The sequence below is a fragment of the Hippopotamus amphibius genome, chromosome 3 (genome assembly GCF_030028045.1).
Source record: "Hippopotamus amphibius kiboko isolate mHipAmp2 chromosome 3, mHipAmp2.hap2, whole genome shotgun sequence".
NCBI classification, from domain to species: Eukaryota; Metazoa; Chordata; class Mammalia; order Artiodactyla; family Hippopotamidae; genus Hippopotamus; species Hippopotamus amphibius.
Window position 1 is genome coordinate 199,383,841 of NC_080188.1, and position 27,582 is coordinate 199,411,422.

The 27,582-nt window shown below is 46.4% G+C and overlaps 1 protein-coding gene across 4 annotated transcripts; it reads right to left on the reverse strand.

Annotated features, from left to right (window-relative positions):
- Positions 1-167: 167 nt before the first annotated feature.
- KLHL12 (kelch like family member 12) lies at positions 168-26,635 on the reverse strand. 4 transcript variants are annotated; one of them, XM_057725735.1, is made up of 13 exons: positions 26,196-26,301; positions 25,465-25,524; positions 23,982-24,215; positions 19,389-19,542; positions 18,212-18,429; positions 13,727-13,876; positions 12,468-12,582; positions 4,574-4,680; positions 3,669-3,864; positions 3,067-3,225; positions 2,664-2,762; positions 1,798-1,984; positions 173-1,660 (listed from the first exon to the last, which is right to left on the reverse strand). In XM_057725735.1, the coding sequence occupies exons 3-13, from the start codon at positions 24,174-24,176 to the stop codon at positions 1,534-1,536; spliced, it is 1,707 nt and encodes a 568-aa protein (XP_057581718.1). In that variant the 5' UTR covers positions 24,177-24,215; positions 25,465-25,524; positions 26,196-26,301; the 3' UTR covers positions 173-1,533. The 4 variants fall into 4 exon arrangements, with proteins under 4 accessions (XP_057581722.1, XP_057581720.1, XP_057581718.1 ...); XM_057725739.1 differs by lacking the exons at positions 25,465-25,524; positions 26,196-26,301 and adding an exon at positions 26,571-26,635 and having other exon boundaries at positions 168-1,660; positions 23,982-24,225; XM_057725737.1 differs by lacking the exon at positions 25,465-25,524 and having other exon boundaries at positions 172-1,660.
- Between the last annotated feature and the right edge of the window lie 947 nt (positions 26,636-27,582).

Below are 27,582 nucleotides of genomic sequence, written 5' to 3' on the forward strand. Positions count from 1 at the left end.
CAAGACGAGCCTGCCTCTTCTTTATCGTCTGTGGTTTCCAAGTAAAGTGCAAGTGTGAATGGAGTCCGTGAATATGCAATTCAGATAACCCTGTACTGATGGGAGTCTCCAGAGATCTCTTACCTGTCTAACAGAGACACAGCAGAGCTAGCTGGCAAACACACAGGTGAGCGGGTTGAAGAGACACGACCTGCAGCTGATCCCTATGCCTGGTCCTCCAAAATGCCTGCAAGGCGGTGCTGGTTTGCCACAAACTCTCTTACAGGCATTTGAGACCACTGGTTTTTAATATTTTCTTAAAAAAATACAAACAAAATGAACTTCAGGTCAATACAACTCAGGGAAAGAGGCAAAAAGGGAATGTCCCAGCAAAGGGAAAATGCATCCTTGTTTAGGTGATCACACCCCCACACGCCCAATACCCACAGAGCAGGAACGTCACTGCATAGCACAGGGAGCCTTGGAGGGCAGCTCAGAAGCAGGGACAGCGTGTATTGAGACTAACAAAAGGATTTTGGTTGTCGTTGGTTATTGTGTCCTGGCATGAATAAAATCCACTCTAAAGACAGGAGGGGCGTCCTAACAGGAAAGGACTACATGTACAAAACAGCAGTGAAAACCACTCCTTAGCAGAAGTGTGCCCTTAAAGGAACGAGGGAGGACTCGGGTAGCTAAACTTCCAGGCAGCTGCCACCCCCGCCCCCACCGCTCCCCCTCTAAACAGTATGGACACCCAACAGTGGAGTAAGTAACACGTGATTCAACAGAGGAAGACCTTCCCGGGGTGGATAGCGGCGGCAGGGAGGACAACAATGGGATCACAGGAACTTCCGGTTTGTCCCAGGCCCACTTCTCCTCCACCTCTGCTCACCTCACGAGTGCTGGCTCTGTTACCCTCTCAGTCTCCAGGGCCCAGACATACCAGGGCACCACGGAAAGACCCTCGAAGAACACTCCCTCCTCAGCCTTCCAGGTGTGGCAGGTTCAGTCACGTTCCACCACGTCCAGCTCCCTTCCCGCACTCTACACCCAGCTTGGACGCCAACCCTGTCCCCCTCTCCCCAGGCCCCCAGAGTTTTGACAGGGCTCTTCCCTGTTCTCCTCCAGAACAGAGCTGTGCTGCCCCTACCTGTAGACTAGTTTTGCTACTGTAAATCGAGAGTTGGTACCCTTCACAGTCATCGAGGCTGGATACTGCCCGTACCCTGGAGCTCGTACTCACCTTAATTCTCTGCAACGCACGAGGCACAACTTAAATGTATATCCTCCCAAGCGCACGCTGGGTTAGAGACACGGAGAAAGTGCTCCCGCGGCCAGGAGGAGAGGTGGTCTGGCCTCTCACGCCCACTCAGTGTGCAGTCTCCGCCCTTGAGGGTGTGCAGCCCACCCTCCTCGGGGACAACCACCAGCGCGAGTGGGCGTGTCAAAGGAGCACAATCACCACGGTGCTGGTGCCTGTAATCACCCTGTGCACACTGAGAAACACATCCTGGAAAGGATCCTTGGTTCTCTGCAAACTGTCTCTCGGACCGGTCACTTCTCTCGGAGCACACACACGCCAGCGTCGCAGCGCTGGGTTCCCATGGAGGTCACGACCTCCCAGCTGTCGATGATGGGGTCATAGCACTCAATGCTGCTCAGCAGGGAGTTGCCATCGTAGCTGAAAGGGAAGAGGCAGGACTTAGCTCTGCGCCCCACCCGCACGGCCCTGCCCGCACAGCCCCGGCCCACACAAGCCGTCTCCACCCCAAGTGCTGCTCGCAGCACACCGCCCTGGATGTCTGGTTTAACCCTCACCCTGCAATTGCATAAAGTCTCCCCCGAAGCACCGTGGCCCCGACATAGCACCGCGGGGTGGTCATGCCAGTGACCGCTGTCCATGAGTCGGTGCGAATGTTGTAGGCTTCCACAGAAGAAAGATGGGCTGTACCATCGAATCCCCCCACCACATAAATATGGTCATTCAGCAGGGCTACTCCGGCACCTGGGGAAGAAAAGGCACAGCAAATGAACACTGCTAAGCTCAGGATCTGAATTCCAGAAACAAAACATGGTCGCTGACGGCCAGCTGAATTCAAGAGTGGCTGAGGGGCAGGGATGGGGACGGCTCCAGACAGGCCTGGAAAGCACAGGTTGCCCACCTGTAACCCCTCTCGAACTGTCATCTTCACTCCCATTAATTCAGAGCCCAACCCTCATCAGGAGAAAAGGAAGTGGAAAAAAGAAGGCAATAAAGGAAGGAAAGGGGTTGTGGCTGGGTCTGGAGGCATGTCTTGCCCAGAGGAAGGGTGCTCTCCTTCCTGTACCCCAGCCTGGGGGCTCACGAAGCCCCTTGGCTGCACACGCACATTTCCTCAGGCGGCGCGCACCACCTGCACAGAACTGGACTGGATGCTGGGATGCAGGAGGGACCCAGATGCAAAAATCAAGTAAGACAAGAAGGCTTCACCCTCAAACCGTAACCTAGTGAAAGGCTGTCTTTATCGTCACTGTATCTAGAGAAGACGGGCAATGAGGAGAACAGACCTGACTCGTTTCCCTCGTCTCCAGTGAAGGTGGGGCTGCAGCCCTGCTCCGATGCCTGGCCTATGGCTGCACCCCCACCGCATATGCAGGGTTTGGACAGCTCTGTCTATTGCCCACCTAGATCTGACTGGTCTTACCAGAGCGCTTGGTGGCCATCGGTGTGACATTAGTCCAGTGTCCTGTATGGGGATCATATTTCTCAACCGAATTTAAGATATTCAAGCCATCATATCCTCCTGAAAGACAAAGCAGAGACCATTCCAGAAAGAATGGTAAGTCCTCATGCCCATTCCCGGCCTGGCTTTCTTGAGTATTTCAACTCACTCTTCCAGTTCTCCCTCAAGGGTTCCAATAATCCAAAAAGAAACCTGACAGTACCCTGTTTTCTGCTTCCATGAAGAGGAGAATCCCAGTTAATGAAAAATATACTGGGATAGCCAGTATTTTAGTGGAAGGACGGGTATGAACTTAATTCTGGTAAAAGGGATCCTACCCTGAGGCTGCCACCCATCAGTTCTCCCGGCGTTGCAGTCTGCCCACCTAGACAGTAGATCACCCCACTGGCCACCACGAGGCCGGCACCTTCCCGGGCTGTCTGCATGTCTCCCAGCATGCTCCACTGGTCGATGTTTGGGTCATACCGCTCCATACTGGTGTGACGCCTGCTTCCATCAAAGCCCCCGGAGACGTAGATCATATCTGCTCAGAACGAACAAGTCACAGGCTATTAGAGAACGAGAGCTAATAACTCTTTTCTCTACAAATCTCCCACAACTCTCTCCAATGTGTGGGAGCAAAAACAAGTTTTTTTTTTTCTTTTTTTTTTTTTTAAGGGGTAAGTCAATTAAGTCTTTCTAGAAGAGGACAGCACAATTGAGACGTGAAAAGAACGGGGTAAGATGGAATCTTGGAAACATTCTAAGACTAGCTGGGAGTTTGCAAAAATACAACTAGTGCCAATTCTCCACTCAGCACACTGGAACTTGATTTACCAACTCTGTTGTCAGCGTTGAAACACCAGTGAGTATTTCTGAGAGTAAAAAAGGCGTATCTGACCTTGCCAGCAGCCTCACATTTCGTGGAGGCATGAACCCCGATCCAGCCACCCCAAAAGGCAAACGCTGCCCTGTGCACCAGCCCACCTCCTAGGGTGGTGGCTCCAGCCAGGCCTCGCCGGACATTCATAGGGGCCACAGAATACCAGACCCCATCCTCATCTGCTGTGTAGTCTAGACACTCCACCGAGCTGAGGCGAGAACGGCCGTCATAGCCGCCAATCACGTAGATCCGGTCGTGAAGGGACACTGAGGCCACGTAGCGTCTCTTCCGAGTGATGCTCTAGGATCCAGGAGAGAAGAGGTACCTCTATCATTTCAGTCACGCAACTCCTGGGCTTCACCTTTTGCTGTCCTTCCTGTTTTAATCTACACACCTCTGCTTCTTCACCTGTCACCATGAAGCCGCCTGAGCAGAGGTTCATTTGCTGCCTGCCTACTGGTTGAAAACCTCTTGCTTGCTGTGATGCTCTTACAGAGGAAAGCCTTCTGTACGAGTGCCTCTTTCCAAGGCTTCCGAAGGACCTAATGTCCTTCTGTTATCCAGTATGTGATTCCTTTCTATTCCATAAGGCACTGGGCTAAAGACCGATATCCCTCCATAAAGTAGAAAGATATTACCGCACTGCTATCTAAGGGCCAGGATCCAAAGAGCTGAAAAATTATGAGAGTTCCACTGGACGCCAGTTCAGTTTAGCACAGTTTAACACAGTGTTCGGGTTAACAAGGCACGAGGGGAGCATCCTGGGAGTTGCACAGGCAGCTCAGGAAGGTGCGGGAATGGCGGTGGCCAGCTGAGTGTCACTTGACAGAGGGCCATTACTATTTCTGATGTCTAGTTAGTCAATAACTAACTATCGTAACTAACTGTTGTAAGGAACATGCTGCTGTTACCAGTCTTTCTACTCTAAGGGCTGGATTAGTTATGATCTGGAGTCAGGGACTGCAGACGTTTAAGCTCCTTCCCCAGGCCTTGTTCCACCACTACTTACTGGCAAAAAGCTCCACTCCTGAGTCTTAGGGTCATACTTCTCCACCACGTCGATGGGAGATTGCTGGCTTCCGAAGCCCCCAACCACCAGAAGCACTTCATTGGCTCCTGAGGACAAGGCGGAAGGAGAGAGGTCACTTCCCCATCGCTGCTGGGTGACTTCTCACAGGGAAGGAAAAGTAGAAACAGGGCTAGGATATCTTGTCCTGTGCAGCCCAGAAAAGACATCTGAAGTGGGAGGTTCATAAGGCTGCCTAACAGGAAATTACTTCTTCCTGAGGACCTGAATCTCTGAAATTCAAATTTCTGGACAGTAAAACTCCGGAAGGCACGCTTGAACACACCCTACACCACTTCAACCTTTCCCAACGACTCTGGCTCGTTTCACAACAGGCTCTACGTGCAGGCTGCAGGCTGGAGGCGCTCCTTGCCCTTCTCAGCCCATAAAACTCAAAATGGGAGGTTTTTTGTGATGGCGAAGAATGCTCCCCTAAACTTGTCCCCAAAAAGTTGACAGTTGTGGCTTAGGAACCAAATGATAGATTTAAAAAATCTTTTCCGTGACTTTTATTTTTCCAAATTAGCCAACCATACGACCATGTTCCCTGCTAATTCATCAAAACTGCCAGGTGATCCTAAGACTAGGCTTTTAAAGGGAGTCTTTTTGTCTACTGTTTTCCCAAACAAGACATTTGCATAGCTTTTATATCTTCCCCGTTCCCCAAAGGACTTATGTGGATAATATTATTCTGATAATATTTCTCTTGAGGAAATCCCCCATGTATCTGCTCTACTGGAGAGAACACTGAGCTGGAGCGTTTTGGGAAATTCAGTTACCAGGAGGGACGTTGGTTAGTTGACCTGGACTTGAAAGAGCAAAGGTAGTACCTTTAAACTGACAAGAAATACAGATAAGCCCCTGATGAAGTCACGGCTGTGCTGACCATCGGCGGCTGCTACGGCCATCGACCGGGGGACGCCCACGTGCCGCTCCCCATGCTCCGCAGGAGGATGCCACCATCGCCTGCGGAGTATCCTCGCCGGAAAACTGAAGCTGAGTCTTGAATCTTACCAAGCGTCTAGCCTAACCACCAGTTTACAGGAAATACAGGGGACAGAAGAACGTGTTAAATGAAACTACTTGGATTCAGTCCGCAAAATCTAGACTGTGGGAAATTCTACAGGTTTCTTCAACAAATGGCAAGGAAAAAAACCAAAGCAGGAGGGAAAAACATATGGATGAAAAGAGACTAAACAGAGCTGTGAACTCACTGCAGTATGTGGGCCTTGTCTGGATCCTGACTGGAACAACTGAAGTGTTCAAAAGCAAAGAAAAATTAATCATGGGAAACCTGAGGAAATGTGAACGTGTACTTGATATCTGATGAAAATAAATAATTGGTTGTGTGTTTTCTAATCTTCTAGACATACACACAAAAGCATAATATATATGGATGGAATTTTATCCTATCCGGGATTTGCTTCAAAATAGATAGGCTACTAGTTGATAACTGTTGAAACTGGGTGATAGGTATGGGGGAATCCTTATATTATTGTTTTTATAAACATTTGAAATTTTTCTTAATAACCCACACATAAACTATAGGTTTAACCTCCTCTTCTGAGAGGTCACCTGTCTGTGTACCTCCCAAATAAAGTAAGTGGACCCTTCTCCAAGGTGAGCAGTCATCTCCTTTTAGAAAACAAAGCATTTGCTCAAAGGGCCGTTTCCTTTGATGCTAATTTTATTTATAAAATTCTTTCAAGCTGGGGGAGGCCAAGGCCTGCTGTGGCAGCACTTCCCCCCAGTCAGCCCCTTTCTTCCCCCACCTCTTCTCTCCCTCGCGCAGAGGTGAGACAGTGGTGACACCCGAAGGGTAACAGAGTGAAAACACCCACAACAACGGAGGGGACTTCCTAGGCTTTGCACATTGATTTTCAGCTCTAATTTCAAAATCGAGAGGACCAACAGCACTCACATCGGCTGAGTTTCTTAGCAAACCTTCTAGTAACCCTGTGTCCACAAAGGAACGTGGCCAGGGTGTCGGCATGAGTCACTCAGCGATTTATGGCTCTGAACACTGGGGCGCCTGGGCCACTGGTGTCTGAACCTGTCTGCCAGGAAGGCCTTTTTATCACTTTCTCTGAAAGATCCTGTGTTTTGAAAGATAGCCTGCCAAGTGAGTGTAAGTGATTAACTTCCCCACTGCGGCTGGAGTTCACGTCAGTGCCAAAAGAGCTTTTGATAAGGCTGAGAATGCCAGGGTTTTAACATTGAAAACTCGTAATTTTAGTCAATTCTGATGTCTGTTTAGCAGATGTAGCTTTTTCTAGCACAAAAATGATTTTCTTTTAAAAGGTTTAAAAAATAACTCAAGGTCTAGTATGACTGCCATCCTTACTCACATATTACCCACCCTTTGGTTAAAAACATTTAAAAATTTTATGTCTTGTGACTATACAAACATATATAAAATACATTTTCACTGTTAAAAGGCTTGAAAATAAACATAAGGATTTTGGGGGGAAAAATTTAGTCATAATTCCACAATACAAAGACACACCACAACATAAGATTATTTCCTTCCACTTTTGTTTCTAGATATTTATAAAAAACTGGACCATACTGTGGTGCATTCTGTTTTTATTTCATTTTCTCAAGATATTATATGACTTTAATATTCTTAGGCATTTTAGGAGTCTGTGATTTTGGGTTATAAATAATCACATATAATCCTGTGATAAATATCCTCATATATGAAACTTTTCCTCATCATTTCCTTTTTTCTATTTGTTTTTTATTGGGGGTATAGTTGTTTTACAATGTTGCATTAGTTTCTACTGTACAGTGGAGTCCCCTGTGCTATACAGCAGGTTCTCATTAGTTATCTATTTTATACATGTTAGTGTATCTATGTCAATCCCAATCTCCTAATTCATACCACCCCGCCCAGTCATTTTCTTAACACAGAAGTGGGAGGACTGCCTAGTGAAGAACATGAACCTTGAAGAAATCTTTTGAACTAATTATAAGATACTGAGGTTGAAACAGCTTATATTCCCACCAACACTATAAAGGTGCCAATCCATTCTACTCTCTGAAGCACTGGATGTTGGTTTTTACTCTCTGGTAGGCAAAACATTGTATTTACTGTTTTTTTAAAAAGTAAATTTATTTTATTTTTGGCTGTGTTGGGTCTTCGTTGCTGCGTGCGGGCTTTCTCTAGCTGTGGTGAGTGGGGGCTACTCTTTGTCACGGTGCTCAGACTTCTCACTGTGGTGGCTTCTCTTCTAGAGCCCGCGGGTTTCAGTAGTTGTGGCACGTGGGCTCAGTAGCTATGGCTCGCAGGCTCTAGAGTGCAGGCTCAGTCGTTGTGGTGCACGGGCTGAGCTGCTCTGTGGCATGTGGGATCTTCCCGGCCCACGGCTCGAACCCGTGTCTCCTGCATTAGCAGGCGGATTCTTAACCACTGCACCACTAGGGAAGCCCTGTATTTATTGTTCTAATTCTTACCTTATCACTGATAAGACTTTATTACTAATTAGGCTGAATCAACCCTTATATTTAGCAGGACTCCCCTTCTGTGAACTGTACACTCAAGCCTCTAGAAAGTTTCCTTCTTTCATGCATTTTTATGAGCTCTACGTACAAATGACTTTAACCCTTTGCTGTGACTGTAGCAGATTTATTTTCCTAATTTGTCTTACATGATTTTTACTTAAATACACTGGCCTTTTCTTTCTTTCTAATACATTTTATTTATTTATTGGATTTAATTTTTTATTGACTGTGCTGGGTCTTCGTTGCTGCACACAGGCTTTCTCTAGTTGCTGCGAGCAGGGGCTACTCTTCATTGTGCTGCATGGGCTCCTCATTGTGGTGGCTTCTCTTGTTGCGGAGCATGGCCTCTAGGTGCGTGGGCTTCAGCAGTTGCAGCACATGGGCTCAATAGCTGTGACTCACAGGCTCTAGAGCACAAGCTCAGCAGTTGTGGCACACGGGCTTAGTTGCTCCACAACATGTGGTATCTTCTGGGGCAGTGCTTGAACCCGTGTCCCCTGCATTGGCGGGCGGATTCTTAACCACTGTGCCAGCTAGGAAGTCCCTCTGGGCTTTTCTTTTGCAACTTCTTGTATTGCTTTGTGCCTAGAAATTCTTCCTCCCTCAGAAGAACTCCTAGGGGCTTCCCTGTCTGTGGCCCCTAAGCTGGGACTAGTAGTACTCCAAGTCTGACTGACCAGAAGGAAGCCTGTTTGTCCTCTGCCAACGAATGGGGTGCTTGTCAGGTTAGACTTTTATCTTTATGATGAGGGAAACGTGTCTAAAACACTGGACAAGAACAGTGTGAAAAGGCACATTACTATCACCGAGGCCTCCTGACAGCACCTTGGTCACTATTTTTGGGGGGGAGGAGGGGACCATGTGTGCTGCTGGGGTGTGCTGCTGGAGGACAGAGCAGACAGGCTACAGGAACCTACACTTCCAGGTGCACAGAAAAGGAGTCAGTGACAAAGCAGGAAATGCAATTTCCATTCCATCTTTTATGAGAGAATAATGGGTAAGGTTAATACTTAAAGCAAAAGCCCCACACATTGTTCGGTGGGATGTGTTTACTCAGCTGTTTATTTAATTCCCTTTGCTGCACGCAGAGGAGCTATCGTCCCGGCAACCGGCTTAGCGACCTCTGAGAGTACAGACAGGCGGAGCGCGCCGTGTCCGAAACAAGTCACTTCTAAGGTGCTAACGCGGAGACACTAAACTAAGGATCTAGTTGGGGGCTTCCCCGGTGGCGCAGGGGTTAAGAAGCCGCCTGCCCATGCAAGGGACACGGGTTCGATCCCTGCTCCGGGAAGATCCCACATGCCGCGGAGCAACGAAGCCCAGGCGCCAAAAAAAAAAAAAAAAAAAAAGAATCTAGTTGGGAACAGTTTCATTATTTCCTTCCTAGAACTTCTTAAAAAATGACCCCAAAACTATGAGGGCGTGTAGAATCATATTCTAATCCCTGAGGTCAGGACAATAAGCAAGTTAGCAGCTTTCTGCTGCCTGTTCAAAGAAAAGCAGGAAATGTCCTCTAAAGAATCTTCTGGGTTTGCTGGTTCACACAAAATTTTGTTGCACTTAGTTCGATTTGACTGGCTGGGACACTTTTGGCTCTATGGAAAAGAACCATACTCTCTGTATCGGAAAGAACTCTAGTGACTGAATTTAACTCCTTTGATATGCAGAAGAAGAAATGCTCATCCAGAGAAGCTGAAGGACTTATCCAAGTTCAAACAGCAAGTTACCAGAGTAAGTGACAGAACTGCGAGTAGAAATCAAAGTAAACAAAATGTCTTATCTCCTAGTGCCAGATTCCTTCCACTACACCACTGGCTCACCTGGTACTTAAAGAACATATATTAGTTATTTTCTTTGTAACCACAATCTTATGGTAATAACACAGAGGCAAATAAACACAACAGTAGTAGTTGATATTCCCCTGCAATCTCCTGTATTGAAGGGTTAGTGTTTACCCTGTACACACGCTCTTTGTTTATGCTCAGGCAAACATATACGTGTATAGGAGTCTTTGCTTCTTCCTTTTCCCTTACTCAGTGTCCGCCGTCCGACACAGTGCTTTCAACATTCGCGACATTCCATGGGACAGCCGTGCTATAAAATTCCCTCAACTATTCATTCCCCTTTACTTGGCATTCAGGTTGTACTCATTTTTTCCTGGATATTAGCAATTCATAGTAAACATTCTTATGCATATATTTTTACTGGTATGTGCTTATTTCTGTACTGACACACTGTTTCTACAGCACAGATTCCCGGAGACGGGACACACATTTAAACTCTAGTAACTACCTTGTTCTACTCTGAGGTTCCAGACCTCCCAGTGGAGCATCTTTTAGGTGCATGGTGTTCCCTCACGCGTCCGCCTCTGTGTGCTACCTGTATGCCTCCCATGACACTGTCTACGATGCTGCTGCTCTTCCTCTTGTTGATACATATGCGTTCTTTTTACAGGAGAAATATTAACCTTTTGCCATACATATTGAGTATATTTTCTCCCAGTCCACGTCTTTTGACTTTAAGTCTTTTGCCATCAATTAAAACACAAACAAAAAAGTGATGAAGTCAAGTAACCTCGAAGGGTTCTAGGTTCTTCTGTTGTAGTTAAAAAGGGGAGTAGAGGGAAGCGAGGTTGCTGTCTCGTGGATACAGAGTTTCAGTTCTGTAAGATGAAAAGAGTTCTGGACATGGCTTGTACAGCAGTGTGAATATATTTAACACTACTGAACTGTACACTTAAAATGGATAAGATGGTAAATTTTATGTTATGTGTATTTTACAATTAAAAATAGAAAAAAAAAAAAAGGCTCCCATCCAAAAGTTACACAAATATTTTTGTATAATAACAAAGGGAGTCCAACTCGAGGATGGAAGATGCCTTAGAGGACTGGGGCGGGGAGGGTGGGGGGGACTTGGGGGGGGGAGTCAAGGAAGGGAGGGAATACGAGGATATGTGCATAAAAACAGATGATTGAACTTGGTGTACCCCCCAAAAAATAATAAATAAATTAAAAAAAATTTTTTTGTATAATTTCTTCTAATATTTCATGATTTTTCACACTTAGTCCTTCAATCTTTTTTTAAACATTGCTTTTTATATATTTTTTCAATTTATCTCATGTTGATTACATCTCTCTGTATATAACATGAGCTACAGACCACATTTTGTCATCTCCCAGGACTTAACAGATCAGCATCCCTTTAAAAACAACAATAACAAAAAGTAGACCCTCTGGGTGGTGTAATTATGGATGACTCTATTTTTTGCTTCTCTGTATTTGTAAAATTTCTACAGATGTATATTGATTACACTGTTAAAAAACGAGATAAATCATCATTCTACTTAAACCTATCAATGAAAGGCTTAATTATCAATTAATACCTTAGCACACGAGTCCACGTCCGATAAGAGCAAAAACAGGAAATAATAAAAACAAAATACCAGTCATATACACAGAGTAATTTATAACCTAGAAAATGCTTTTACACACACTATCTAGGATCCTGGTACACTGCCACGGAACTGAGGTAATAACACCTGAGCACAGGTTACGTGCCAGCTGCAACGTCAGGCATCTTACATGCGTGATTTCATTTGGTCTCCACGATCACCAGTGTGAGAAGACATTAGTGTCCTCATTTCACAGGCAGAGGCACTGGCTCAGATAAGCGGACACCCGGCCCAGGCTCACAGCCAACCCCTGGCTGGGCTGGGACCTGAGCCCAGGTCTGTCTGCTACCATGACAGCCTCCACGCACAGCACTCGCGTGTGCCAAGAGCTGTTCTCAGCCTTTCACGTCGTCTCTTCATTTGCTCTTCACAACAGCCTTCAAGGCAGGCGCTGTGAGGACCCCCATTTTACATGAGGTGAGTGACGCACAGAGGCTGAACTTCCTGCCAAAGTTCACACACCCGGCAAGTGGTAACCGGGGAGCCGCGCTCACAGTCTGGCTCAAGTCCAGGCCCTTGACCGCCGTAGCCACTGCCTCCGACCACCTGGGACTCCTCTACTTCACACCACACTGCTGTTTCCCCTTCCTCTTTTCTCTCCACATGGAGGAGGACAGAGGTGAGGGGCAGACCACGTACTGCCTACGTGGCACCTGAGATATTTCTAAATCGTAGGCTCCCAATATAATGAAACACAACAATAACTCACACTGCGTCATACTTGACAATTTATAAAGTGCTTTCACATACTTTAGCTCATTTAATCCTCCAAATACTTATGTGAAACAGAAGGGAAGATATCCTTGGTTTATAGGAAAGAAAGCTCGGGGTGGTAAAGGGACTTGTTCCAGATGACACAATTAATACAAGATGCCAGCTTACCCAGACGTGCCCTTGTCCTGGGTCCCTGCATCTGACTGCGCAGTTCAGGCCTCAGATGAAACTTCTTTGCTTCATCAACGAGGTCCCTGCACTGTAAACTACAGCGGATGAAAGGCTGAAATACAGCAGGTAGGAGGGTGAGCTGCGGGACCACCTCTAAGAAAAGCATAAATGGCACACATAAAGAATTAACTTATTTATTTATTTGGCTGCGCCAAACCTTATTTGTGGTACGCAGGATCTTCGTGGGGGGGCGGGGTGGGGAGGAGAGCAGGATTTTTAGTTGCGGCATGGGAATCCTTAGTTGCAGCATGCAAACTCTTAGTTGTGGCACGTGAGATCTAGTTCCCTGACCAGGGATTGAACCTGGGCCCCCTGCATTGGGAGCGCGGAGGCTTCCCCACTGAACCCCCCGGGGAAGTCCCAAGAATTAACTTCTTAACACAGAAAACCAGTTTCTAGAGCCCTGTGGTTGCAGGAGGGCTGTTGGTGATAATTATGCTGCGGGTTTCCAGAAACAATTAGAAACAGCTTTTGAACTGGCATCACGTGATTCGAAGGTACGTGAGGGGTACGTGTGTGGACTGTAAGGAAGAAATTACAAACACGAGAAAGAGTTTGAGATGTGACACTAGCCAGCCGGCAACTTTTCTGACGTGAGTGACTGCAAAGCTGTGTTTGTGCCTAACTTTCAGAGACCGGGGCTGGACCAGAAGCAGGAGCGTGCTCGCCGCTGGGGGCCTCCGCGACACGTTACAAATCAGTGGGTCCCAGGGTTTGGTCAGGTGATGCATGTGGTGGAAGTCAGAAAACGCACCACCGAGAACGTAGGCTGGAGAAACACTTATAAACAAACACGATGTGACCCAAGTTGATATTATGGAAATGTGTCAAACTGCTTTCATGTTGGCCTCACCAGAGGTCAAAAATAAAGGGACGTGATAAGCAAAGCATCTTTTCCAAGGCAACTTGGAACAATTTCTGTTTAATGAAGAGGGGGACAAAGTTTATCATCTGATGTTGCTCACGCAAAACATCGAGGGGCATGTGAATGAGAAGACAACAGCGCACAAAATCACATTCAGCCCCAGATGCTCATTTCCGCAGGGAGCCTGACCGGCCAGGCGACCCCCTGCAGACCCCAGGCCACCGAGACGGCCTCCCTGGGCACGCCTGTGCCTCCTCTGAGGTGAGCAGCTCTGAGTTCACGACATGAAGCTACAAGAGACGCCCACGGTTCTGGGTCCTGCGCGACTCACCTCAGCATCTATGACATCCGTGATGTACCTGGGGGTCAGCAGGGGCATCCGGACGTACTGCAGCAGGTCGGGCAAGGACTCCTCCCGCTCCTTCCTGGCGTGCTTCACCCAGTTGATGACGGCCTCGAAGACCGGCTCTTCAGAATCCACCTGCGGGCGTGAGACCACGTCGTGGGGATGCACTGTAACCGTGTCTCCCTCCCCTTCCTACCCCATCCCCGCCACCACTATTCCCATCTCCCAGAAATAACGAGGCTCTTGGGAAAACAATCGTTTCAGACACAACTTGCTAAGATCCTGAAAAGAGTTATAGCCAGACTGGGTGAAAAAAATCTAAGAGACATAGTACCTAACAGACCATCAGTCACAAATCGGCTTTTAATTCAGAATTTTCTCTATCCCTAAATTTTCTGGTCATTTCTGAACCTTCAGCAGGGGAAGGGGGAATCTGCTGCCCTATTCGAAACTGGCTCGTAAAACAACCTGTATTCACAGGTGTTGTGTAAGGACCTTGAGGCACGCTCCCCAACCCCCCACCCAAGCCTGTGAGCAGAAATGTCCCTTACAGCCTCACAGGGAATGCGGAGCCTTGAAAGCACCGTCAATCAGCACTTGAGCAACTACTGTGTGGCAGGCACCGTGCTATCTGAGATGACACATATAACTAACCACGTGGGGAACGCAGGTCTAAGCTCATGTGACAGACTGGGTAAGACACACCCGAAAACCCTACCCCCTGGACAAGCACCAGGTTTAGTAACACCTAGGACCACCCTGAGACCGACACCTGAGGACTACGCCTGCGTCCTTCCATCAGCCCCTAGACTGTGTCTGTTCTGAGACAACTTTCAGAGTGTGACAGTGCCCAGACAAAGACACCATTCTGTGGACTTCTCCCAAGAACTGAAAATACAGAAAATGTTTCAGAATGTTCACTCATTTGGCAGATTTACCAAACACCTACTAAGTGCCAGGAATGGTGATGGAGAGTAATTATACTATGATGAACAAATCAGACATGAACCTTCCTCTTTACGGGGGAAATAATTGTTAAAGCAGAAAAAGAAACAATCTCATTTTGTCATTATATACCATATAGGAAAAGTACAAAGGCTATGAGACAGAACAACACGAGATTTCTTCATTTAGGCTGACGGGCAGGGAAGGCCCCCCTGCAGGAGCAATAGATTTAAACCTGACAGAGGAGGAGCAGTCAGCCTCAGGGCAGACAGAAAGCACTTGGAAAAGCCCTACGACTGCACTGTCCAACAGAGTAGCCACCAGCCGTGTGTGCTATTTATATCTACATTAATTAAAATGAAATTAAATTAAAACCCAGCTTCAGGAATTCCCTGGTGGGTGGTTAGGACTCTGCCCTTCCACTGCAGGGGACACGGGTTCACTCCCCGGTCGGGCAACTAAGATCCCACAAACTGTACGGTGCGGCCAAAAAAAAAAAAAAAAAAAAAAAAAAAGCCTCTCAGTCACACGGGCCACATTTCAAGCGCACAACAGCCACCTGTAGTTAGTGGCCAGTGACCTAGACAGAACAGACATAGATCCCTTCTATCATCACAGAAGGTTCTATTGGACAGCTTGGGAAATAACAGAGGCTGGTGTCACAGAAGGAATGAGGGAGGGGACGAGAAAGATCAAGCTGGAGAAGGGAACAGAGCATCCGAAGACTGGATTTTACTCTAAACCATTAGAAGCCTTCAAGCAGGCCAGTGATAGGACCGCACTGATGTTTTGTAAAGGTCACTCTGACAACCACTGGAGGACGGTTTAGAAGGGCTAAGAGCTGGGAGACCAATTAGAGGATACTCTGGTCTATCTGGCAAGAGGTGATGACACTTAGAGTACAGCAGTGGTGACACAAAGCTGTGTAACCAAATTTATAGGAGGTCAAACTAACCCAGCCTACTGGTGGATCAGATGCATGTGAGGGTGCAGAAGGGTGGCCACGATTTTTTAAATAAACTAAAGGCAAAGACAGGCTAATAGTTCTGAAAAGCTGTGTGCTAGACTCTGACACATTGTAGGTTTAAGTTAGATACATCCATTTAAAATGGGGTTTTTCAATCATGAGCAGAGATCCTTTATCTCATAGAGGACAGAATAAACTAGAACTGCAGAGAAACAGCTCAACTGGGAGGAAGACCCCCAACACTGACGCTTCACTATGGAGAAACTTTCTCCATGAATCATTTCACAGAGGCTTGTTTCATGTGTCAGGCACTGAAATTCTCATGTACTGCTCAGAACAGCCCTACGTACTAAGCATGACTGCTACCTACATTTTATGGGAGAGGGACCTGAAGAGCAGTGGTTAGGTAACACGCGTCACAGAGCCAAGACCAAACCCCGTGGGACTCTGAAGCCTGTGTTGTTTTCAACAATGTGACTCACTGCCTCCGTTGCTTCAAGTACTATTGTTTTATATGGTCCAGAGGAAGTGTTAGTTAGCAACGGGGTCAGACATCTGGTTCCTGCTTCTGGCCAGTACACGAAAGAGAAAACACTATGTCATTTGCTGAAAAAAAGCAAAGGGCAGTCTCGCCAGACACCCAAGGAAGACTGTACAGGAGAGTTCCTTGAGGCTTCTGAAGAGGTGAGTGACCTGCCCTCCCTGTTTCATCCGGTCTATCCCCCAGTCTCCACTGTTCTAAAATAAACGGCTGCTGTGATGACTTCCTGATTTGGTCAAATAGAAACCAACTAAGGAGGTGGCCAGGGCTCCGCTCCCTGGTGAAGAGAACAGACTCGGGAGGCAGATGGGCAGCGTGAGTCCTGCCTCTCCCAGCTGCCTGCGGAGGGTGACTCATCTCCCAGCAGCAGTTCCCTGCCTGAAAAACGGAGACAGTTCTGAGAATTAAATGAGATTTAAAGATGCCAAGAATGGCACCAGGAAGACGGGGACTCCAGGGCGCAGGGATCTGGCTCTGCTTTGTCCATAACCCGACCCGCAGCCCAGAACTGCTCTGGATTCACAGGAAGAACCCAGTAACCAGTTGGTAAATGAGCCAGCAGACAGTGGTTTTGTGAGTGTGAGCAGTGAGCGTCACGTGTGCAGTGCTCCTTCTCCCACTGCTCTGTCCTGAGCAAGCACACAGTCCCCTGCGCCCCAAGGACGAGAACAAAACATCAGCTCTGCCACCTTTGCGGGAGCAGTGTCCCTGGGCTGATGTGAACCACGCGTCAGACCGGAAATCACTCGTCTAGTCAGAAACAAGGGCGCTGACGTGCCCCAATCAACGGCCCTCAGAAAAGTCATCAGGGAGAGGTGTCAAGAAAAAGCTGGATAAACGCTGATAAGAAATATATTTACGACTTATTATTACATGAAAATCCTAGTTTGAACAAGATAAATCAGGGAGTAATCATTTGTTTACAAAAGTATATTACAGACTTTAAGTAGCAAATTCCTTTTACAGAACTTAGAATATTAGTCAAACTTCAATTCTTTCCAATATACCTCTTGTTTAAATTGAGGTGCCACTAACTTCTGGGAATCGACAAATTTAAAGTCATTTTTCATTATTGCCTGAGGAGAGTGAGAGGGGGAAAAAACAACTCTTTGCCTCCCTAGAGAACAGAATGTCTCCTCACTCTGCCCCAGCACCTGGCTCTGCCAGGCGTTTTCCAGAAGCTCCTAACCAGAGCTGGACCACTGGCGATGAATGCCCGGCCTCAGTGACACCTACAGCCCCTGCTGCCCTCACTCCGCTCGCCAGCCTAATGACAGATCTGCATGCAACTGCCACTCTGATGACAGCGGAGGCGCTCCCCGCTGGGCCGCGTCCCTGAGTGCTCAGGCACAGGCAGGTGGGACGCAACTGCTTCAACACCCGGTCCGCAGGGCCCTCTGCTCCCACAGGTGCTGACGATCTGGTTCCTGCTCCCATCTCCCACTTTTTGTCCCATCCTTTCTGACCCACTTCCTTTATGATCACATCTAAACCCAGGAGGTTGACTCTTCTTTCCTGTCGGTAACTTCCTCCCTCTGAACAGGCGCATCTCTCTCCTGACGCCCTGTCATCACTCCTGGCTTGTTGCTCGTCTTTACTACCACACTGAGGATTCTCTGAAAACAAGACTGTGTCTCACTCACTCTTGGCTCCCCGGCGCCTGTCACGGTGACTGCTACAGGAGACATTCTCGGTGAGTGTTTTAAAATGAGTGAATGGCTAACAGAGAAGTACTCTACAGAAATCTACTTTACTTTCCATTTGTGCTTATTCTTTAGAGTTGAATAGTGATTCTTAACCACTGGGATCACAAATTTCACTGAGGGAGGTAGTGAACTCCCTCCCATAAATATGCAAAATACATTTGGCTTGTAACTTCAGGGATATTTAATGAAACCTTAGAGCTAGTATGGTCACTTGACTAAAAAGCCCTGCTACAGAAGCACAGTAACTTCACCTTGCTTTCTGGTCTTACGGCCCCGTCCTGAAGACAGCTAATGCCAAGCCAGGTCTGTACCTGAATCTCATCACACTTGATGAGCTTCTCCACCTCTCCTTGACTGAGAAGAATGAATTCTTCATGCTGCACCACTTCAGGAAAATGCTTCTGGCTAAAAACCTCAGCTGCTTGCATCAGGTCAACACAGTTGTGAGTTTCAGCGAAGTCCCTGATGCCCAGACAGTTAGAAGGGTCCAGCTGGCTTTCTAAGAACTCGCAGCAGGCTTGCTTCACGCCTAGGACAGACACAGACAGTGAGTCTTCGAGGGTACTTGGCCGGGTGGATGGGCCTATATTCTTGGATCACAACATCTCTACATGGTATTGGAGGAACCCTGCCTCAATGCCCAAGAATCAGATTAGAAATTTTAGGCTTTGGGAATTCAAATCCTATTTCTGTCTTACGTGCTGTGTGGCCTTCAGCAAGGACTTTACAGATGTCCTGTGCAGCATTAAAACAAGTACGGCAGGACCAACTGCTTCTATGGGCACTGCCACAAATGTGTCTGTGAACAAGCATGCCTACAAAACTCCTGGGAATTAAGCTATAAAACCAGCTGTACTTCAGCACAGTGTACCTAATTCCTACTCCACACGAAAACTTAGTATAAAATTAATTTTAGAGCTGTGCACTAATACAAAAGCTTCACAATTTCAATCATGTATTAAAACTGAAAATAACAAACAGAATTGGAGGTTAGGACAGACAGATTGAGAACTGGAAGGGGGCGCATCTCCAACCCTGTGAAAACTTTACACTTTCATTTGTGTGTGTCAATTTAAATTTCTAATTGATAACTTATATGGTTCAGAAAACTACAGGTATGGAAGAGTTTATAAGAACAGTCCCTCAGCCTCCCTGCCCACCTGGCCATCTATCTCCCTTCCACAGAGGCAACGACTCCTATCAGTTTCCTGTGTTGCCCTGCAGGACTGTTGTGAACACACACAGAAGGAAAGGCATCTATTATCCCCTCCTCCACTTTTTTAAAAACAGAAAGTAAATGCTCTCTTCTAAAGAGCCGAAGACTCGCACTTGCAGGCTCCTCTATACTGCGAATGACATCTCGACTTCTGCGCCGTGGGCAGCAACATGAGGCCCACAGTCTGTCTCCTTCATTTCTCATGATTAAGTTTATATCACCAATTTTAAACATCTCCAGAGCCACCGTGGCGCAAATGTTAGCATCTGTACCTTTCAGCTGAAGCAGGCAGGCTGCAGGGAGCAGCTCCTGGACATTCTCCACCGTCACATGCACGGTCTCTGTGTACACAAAGTCCAACAGGATTTCCATGGTTGAGGCAGTTAAACCTTGGATATCTACGTACGGTTTCCCCTTCTCTGAAAGCTGAAAGTTCAAAGGGTACGAAATCATGGTGGTTATAATTCCACAAGATTAAGGCAGAGTCTCACATCCGAGAGCTTCAAGGGACGTTAACAATTTTAACTGAATACACATCTTAAAAAAAAAAGATTGTCTACTTTGATTTGTACAAAGCAAATACGGCATATATTTGTAGTTTTTCAAATGGGAGGAGCTATGTGTAACCCAGGAAGATACAGAGGTGACAGCTTCCTGGAACATCAATTTTACCTGTGAATAATTTAAAATGTTGCTTTTGTATTAAAACAAACACAGGCATAACACCAAACAGAACCAGAAGTTCCAGGAGCATGCCACTAGCGTCATGAGCTTTTAAGAGGAAACACAAACTTCGCTGAGATGTCACGCCTGTAGAGGCCCTGTGGGTTCCAGCTCCAGATCCTCTAGGTCGAGCCGGCACTATCCTATCTGTCCTTAGAGTACATGCTGGCCATCCGGAAGGGGCTTCTGCTGTATCACTGAAGACAACTGGATTGTTCAGGACTTTTTCAAATACTGGGTTGACCCTCTTTTGGGATTACCAAATTACTGGTGGTGCATTTAGGCTAGACTGTACCCTTGGAGTTATGATCATAGTTGAGGCCAGATAATCATAGACAATGGTTTAGCTAAGGGTGGACACCTTCAGTTTTATAAGATAGTAAACTGATTATCTTATGAAGATTTTACTAGATCTTAAGCCTCGTTTGGAAATTCCAATTATTTACAAAACTCCAGTGCACGTCCATTATGAACTAAATGTCTTTATCATCTTTGATTCCTTTATCAGCCCAGAATAATAATCAAAAAGTATTCCCTACCAAAGCCAAGAACAAAACAAATCCCTAACAATAAAAAAAATCACCAATACATTATTTTGGAAAAACATTTTACTAACATTTAACACAGTATAAGTGTTTACAAAGATAAATACATAAGTACATTTATGTCAGGAGTTTCTTAGTTAATAAACTACATTCCCATTAGCCAAACAGCTTAAATAGGTAAATGACTTCACTATGTAATAACTTAGAGCGATTGTAACATTTCACATTAATATTTGCTTTACAATTTTTCAGAGTGCCTCTCACTTTTTTGCTTTTTAAGATTTTTTTTTTTTTTTTGATGTGGACCAATTTTAAAGTCTTCATTGAATTTGTTACAATATGTTTTGGGTTTTTAGCCATGAGGCATGTGGGATCTTAGCTCCCCAACTAGGGAACAAACCTACACCCCCTGCACTGGAAGGTGCAGTCTTAACCACTGGACTGCCAGGGAAGTCCCTCATTTACTATTATTTCACCTGATTCTCACAGCAACCTGGTAAGGCAGTTAGGTCTGCTATTACTGCCATTTGAGACATAAAGGATCTAAGGTTCAGAAAAGTTACGTGACTTAACCAAGGCCTTAACTGGTAAGAGACAGATCAAAGCCAGGCCTCTGGCCTCACCCTGTGCTCTTTCAGTTGCACCACATTTAAGGAGCACTTTAGGGCTGGAAGAGAATGAAGCAGCCATCAAGTTCAATCTCTCTGCTCTACAGACAACTCGTGAGGTTAGATGGTCGCCAGGGTTCACACAGAACTGCTAAGAGAACTGAACCTAAAATCCAGGTCTCTGGAACCGCTCCTTTAAACAACTTAGTCTTAAAAATAAATTCAAGGGTATGCAGAACAGTATGGAGGTTCTTAAAAAACTAAAAATAGAGTTACCATATGATCCAGCAGTCCCATTCCTGAGCATATATCCGGAAAAGATAAAAACTTTAATTTGAAAAGACACAGGCACCCAGTGTTCACAGCAGCACTATTCACAATAGGCAAGGCACGGACGCCACCTAAGTGTCCATCAACAGACGAATGGATAGAGAAGATGTGGTGTATGTATGTATATGTGTGTGTGTACATATATATGTATACACACACACACAATGGAAAATTACTCAGCCATAAAAAGTAATAAAAAAGTAATGCCACTTGCAGCAACATGGATGGACCTAGAGATTATCCTAGTAACTCAGACAAGAGAAAGACAAATACCATATGGTATCACTTATATGTGAAATCTTAAAAAATGATACAAATGAATTTATTTACAAAACAGAAATAGACTCACAGACACAGAGAACAAACCAAAGTGTGGGGAGGGGGGAGGGATAAATTAGGAGATACACACTGGTACAAAATAGGTAAACAAGGACCCACAGTACAGCAGTGGTCCCCAACCTTTTTGGCCCCAGGGACTGGTCTCGTGGAAGACAACTGTTCCACAGATGGGGGGCGGGGATGGTTCAGGTGGTAACAAGAGTGGTGGGGAGTGACGGAGAGGGCAGATGAAGCTTCGCTGGCTCACCCCCTGCTCACCTCCTGCTCTGCAGCCTGGTTCCTGACAGGCCGCGACCTGGGGGTTGGGGACCCCTGCTGTATAGCATAGGGAAATATATTCAATCTCTTGTAATAACTTTTAATGGGAAGAATCTGAAACACACACACACACACACACACACACACACAACTGAATTACTTTGCTGTATACCTGAAACTAAAACAATGTTGTAGATCAACTATACGTCAATTAAAAAAAAAAACAAAACTCAAGGGGATAGGAGGATGAGTGAAATAGATGCGTGAAATCAAGGGGTAAATACTTCCAATTACAAGATAAATGGGTCACGGGGATCAAACCTACAAGCATGGGGAATGAAGTCAATAATATTGTAATGACTTTGAATAGTGACAGATAGTAACTAGATTTGTTGTGGTGATCATTTTATATTGTATAGAAATAATGAATTACTATGTTGTGCACCTTGAACATAGTGTTGCAGGTCAACTGTACTTCAACCGAAAAAGACAAGACCACTTGGCATTTTCTTGCCTGGTATCAGTTTTTAAAGAAAGACTATAAAATAAGTGCTGGTGAGAAAAAAAATAAAAGAGAGTTCTTTTACAGAAGTCCACACTCATTCCTGAATGTGCAGAGAAAGAGTGAAGATAGGATGCACAAGTCATGAGCAGCCAGTGAGTCCGCGGTGCTTCCTGCTGGCAGCCACGCGACACTGTCCTCGCCCAGTTAAGTAAGTACCAGCGCTCCTGGTGCTCCCGGGCAGACACTGTGGGAGACAGTCCAGGACAGGATCTGTAAGCTCCCCCTGCACAGGGTCACTGCATCCACTGGGGCGACCTGTCAGGCTTCCAAGTTCCACATCAGCCACGTGGTAGAGCACTGGCTCGGTTTCACACGGGACTCCAGCTTTACAATTAAGAGCATTATAAACTGAGCATCAGGCTACGTTAATTTAGGATTAAATCCCCTCTACCATTTACAAGCCATGAGGCATTCAGTACCTGAGACTTTATTTCCTCATTTGTAAACTGAGACGGTAGCAACTACCCCTGGGGTGAGTGGGATGCGACAGTCACCTCACACAGCATCTGCCCATAAAAGGCGTTCCTGCCACTATCATGACACTCAAGTCAGCAGCAACATCCGCACTGAGAAAACAATGGTGGTTAGGAAGATTCTGAAAAAGTGTACCATAATGAAATACGTTGAGCTTATATATAAGTAGAGATAAAGGACATAATCAACAGTGGTATACTCACCATTCAAGCTTAAAAAGAAATCAAGATAATTTATTTAAAATGAAAAAAATCAGACTTGGTATCTTGGAAGATGAGAGTTGCAGTGCTGTCCTCTGCTCAGCTGAGTCCCTTTCGATTCACTCCGCAGCCTCCTCCACATCCGAGCTGTCTTGCCAGGCAATTACTAAGGCAGTCTTTTTTTCTAACACTCTGTGAGCAGTACCCCTTTTCTTGCCAAGCCAGCCTGTTTCTAATGCCCTTGTTAACAGCTTGTGCTCCAGAGTCAGCATTTTTCTCCATGTGATACTTCAAATACCCAGAGTCAGGCACTAAATCCTCTCCCTCTCATCTGCAGTTACTCTAAAGCCTACACTTGTACAATGAAGACTGATTTTCTCCACATACTGTTAGAAGGAATGGGATGAGGCCTGAGTCTCACTCCTCTTTCCTTCCCTCCTCCCTCTCCCCAGCATGCACTTTAAAATATTAAACTTTAGAAGAAGGAAAATAGGAAAACAAATTTAAAAAACAAGAGGTAAAATCCGATAGCTGACATGTGTGTTTTACTACCTGCTAGACATTGTTCTAAGCACGTCGTACGTAATTTTCTCAAGCAATTGTCACGACTGTATGCCACTGTGTATTACTGCTGTCCCTCATTCAGAGATGAGAAAACTAAGGCAGAGTCATGTGGCATATCTTATCCAGAGTCTGCCCACTTAATACCATACTACAGAAATTCACTATCACATCAAACGTCTACTATTTTCTTCAGCGAAATGAGACCACTGGGGCGAGGTGATGTGTGAGTCCACTTGTGAGGAGATGACTCACCACCTACCTCGCTGGTGAACATGGCGCAGAAGTAATCGCTGCAGGCAGCCAGCACAATCCGATGGGCAGGGAAGTCTTTCTGTTCCACTCTCAGTGTCACGTCACAGAGGGTATTGCTCTTCCTGAGGGAGTTCATGGAATTGAGGATGGATTTAGCATGAGTGTTTGTCATTATGTCTTTGGGGGCCATAATGCCTCCCATCAAGCAATACTGAGACAGAATGAAAAGGATCCTTGGCTTCTGCAAGTACAAGAGAGAAAAACACCAATGAGCATATCGGAAGGACTGGAAAAACTAAATATACTCAGTTAGCTTTACAAATTAAAGTGGCTCCATCAGACTCAAACACCCGCAAGTAGGAAGCACTCCTATTCCTGGTTTTACCAACACAATCTAGCCACTAACTATCCAGAGTAAAAATGATCTCTGCTTCCTCTGAACTGTTATCATCAAGTACCCAAACCACCTGACATTTATTGTAATCAATACTCAACTGTATTGTAAGTAGAAAGAGACTATATATTTCCTGCCTATCTATCTTCACAAGGCTGCTGTCTCACGTGATAAAATGGGAAGATAGTTTCTTAAAGGTGCGATATCACTATTTTTAATATCCTTAAGTAGATTAAGTAGGCAAATATTTAGAGGGTAGGGACCCTGTTTTATATATTTTTTTCTCTCCTAGCAAGTGTATAATAAATGTTTAGTAATAGAATGCAAGAAAAGAGAAATTGCGTATTCAACCTAGAATAATAAAGGTCAGTATCAGTGAAAATAAACTTTTTTCTAAAGAAGCACACGTGGCCGTCCCTGGTGGCGCAGTGGTTACGAATCCACCTGCCGACCCAGGGACACCGGTGCAAGTCCTGGTCCAGGAAGATCCCACGTGGCGCAGAGCCACGAAGCCCGTGTGCCACCACGACGGAGTCTGTGCTCTAGAGCCTGTGCGCCACAATTACTGAGCCTAAGTGCCACAAATACTGAAGCCCACGTGCCTAGACCCCGTGCTCTGCAACGAGCAGCCCCTTCTTGCCACAACTAGAGAAAGCCCACGTGCCACAGCAAAGACCCAACACAGCCACAAATAAAATAAATAAAAAATCTTTAAAAAATAGCACGCAAATAATTATTTATGATGACTTCCAACTACACCTGGGTTTCTTTTTAAAATGAAACTTCAAATGAGGACCCAATACCTATACTGAATAATGGAAAACATGCAAACTTATCTATGAGCTTTCACTTAAGCTACTGAAGCTCTTCTATAGAAGGGTCTCCCTACTCTAGTTATTAGTAAACATCCTCACCATTAACAAAGCAATATTTGTAGTAATTCTTCTATACTGAGAGAGACTTCCTGGGATAGAAACCTACTAAAACTCTACTAATTTTACAGCCAAAGCCAGTCACTTGTAAGGTTCACTTGTATGCGTCAATGAAATGAACTCAGTAACAAGTTACATATAAAAAAAATCAACGTAAGAAGTACCTTCTTGATTGCTGACAGGCTTTAGTCACACTTTTTGTTTATTCGCTTCAAGGACAATTTCTGGGGAATGAAATGGCGTGGTTATTAAGAGAGTTTGTCTTATGTGGAATCCAAAACTTTCTGAAAGGACCCCAAAAAATAAAATCAAACTAGGGTTTTCAAGAGTCCACAACTCACAACTGTAATTTTATATGAATAGGAAAAACGAGATCCTAAATTCTCATCTACTCCTGTTTAGAGTTAACGTATTATTCTGAGTGCTCCAACAACTGTGCAAGGTCCATTTTACAGAAAAGGAGGTGATTCATCAAAGCATGATTTTCAAGAAGATTTTCCTTAAGTCAACGCAGTTTCAGCTCCGGAGGTGTGAGAAAGGTCTGCACAGACGCGCCTTCACGGTGAAGGCTTTCCCCGGCACTGCGACGGGGCTCGGCCTGTCACACCCACATGCGGCCTCCCTCCCGCCCCCGGCAGCCGCCCTCCGCCCCGAGGGGACCCGGCCTAGGGCTCCCGCCAGCCTCCCGGTGCAGCGGCTGCGCCGCGGGGGCCGCGGGCCGCGTCCGATTCCGGCCGCCTTCCCCGCGGACGCAGAGAGGGGCGGCGCGGCGCTGCCCGACGGCCTCCGAGCAGAGTGCGGGCGCTCGACGCCAGGAGACCGCGCCCCACCCGGAGGGACGACGGCGGGCGAGGCGGGAGAGGAGGGCGCCGGCCGCCGCCCCCGAGCCACTCACCTGCGCTCCGACCCGCGGGGTGGGCGCGGGGCAAGCGGACGGCCCGGGAGCAACCCAACCGCCGCCGCCCCGACCCGGAGGCTCCGGCGCCCTCCCCGTGGCCGCGCGCGGTGATGACGTCAGCTCGTTCGCGTCACGTGAGGGGCCACGTCACGTGACCCGCGGGTGCGCGGTGCCTGCTCGCGCGAACCTAGGAAAGTCCGCGAGGAGGAGACGCGGTCGGGGGGTGGTTCTCGCGCGAGGACCGGGGTGCAGCCCCAGCCCGGTGACCCGCTGAGACGATCCCCACAGCGTTGCGAGGCGCAGCGGACTGAGAGTATCACAGAGGTTTCTAAGCTGAGGAGCTGCCCGCAGGGAGGGTTTCGTTTCACCTGACAGGTGTTCAGGAGTCCTCTTGCATCGAGAAGACCCACGGAGCCTTCCAGTGTCTTCACGTCCATTGTCCACAGTGGTCTTTTCCGGCCGACCATCGCTGTGGTGAGACTCCTCTGAGCCCCGCGACCACGGAGCTCAGCGTTCTCTGCATCACAGTCGGGCCTGTCATCACCGCTGGGTGGTTCTCCTCTGCTTCTTGCACTCCGAGACAGTTAAGTGGAAGCAACTTGCGGTCACTAGAAGCTGGACACTGCGAGGGAAATTGCGAAGGATCTTCTTATAAGTCCCAGGAGTCCTCATCTCCCCTCGTCCGCTTCTGCTGCCTTTCACAGCTCTTGTATGCTGAGCGTTCTGCTAGAAATTTTGCTTCTGATGGACTGATTTCGCGCACTTATCTCAGTGGCTCAGAAGGGAGTGAGGTTCCTTGATGCAATTCATGTGAAGGTGCAAACCAGTTCTGTTTGATTGTACTGTTTTTCCTCTGTGGGGCCTTTGATTCTTCAGGGATAATAAAACTATAGCCACGTGGGACGCAGTCTGATTTTACCCATTGTTTCCATCTTTCATATCCTATGTCTGATCTAAAATTCTGTCTGATTTACATATTGTGAGTGCAGGTTTGGTGCAAGTTTTATTAGGGGCATTTTGGAAAAGTTCACCAAAATGATGAATGCACATATCCTTTTACAGCGACTTTTATAAATCTATCCTTTGTATGTACTTAGCACACATGTAAAATGATGTGCGTGCAAGGTTGTTTGTCCATTGGATTGAAAACAAGTTTAATGCCCATCAGTAGGGGACTGGTTCAGTAACATATGGTTCGTGCATACAGTTCAATACCATGAGGTTGTGAGCAGTGTGTATACTTTGTTATTAGTTGTGTAAAAAGGTTGGGAAAATATTAAGTCATATTTGCCTGTGTATAAAAATTGCATTTGGAAAGATACAAAATATAGTAACAGTAGTTTCTTTGGAGAGAGGAACTGGTCCATTGGGAGACGGGATGGGA

Bases quoted from the DNA above. Each gene is read 5' to 3' on its own strand.
- KLHL12 (XM_057725739.1), bottom strand. From the start codon at position 26,635: ATGGACGTGAAGACACTGGAAGGCTCCGTGGGTCTTCTCGATGCAAGA. The intron at 19,543-23,981 runs GTAGGTGGTGAG...TTGAACTTTCAG, and splicing joins GCGCCATGTTCACCAGCGAG to CTTTCAGAGAAGGGGAAACC. The intron at 3,865-4,573 runs GTAAGTAGTGGT...CCTGGATCCTAG, and splicing joins AGGAGTGGAGCTTTTTGCCA to AGCATCACTCGGAAGAGACG.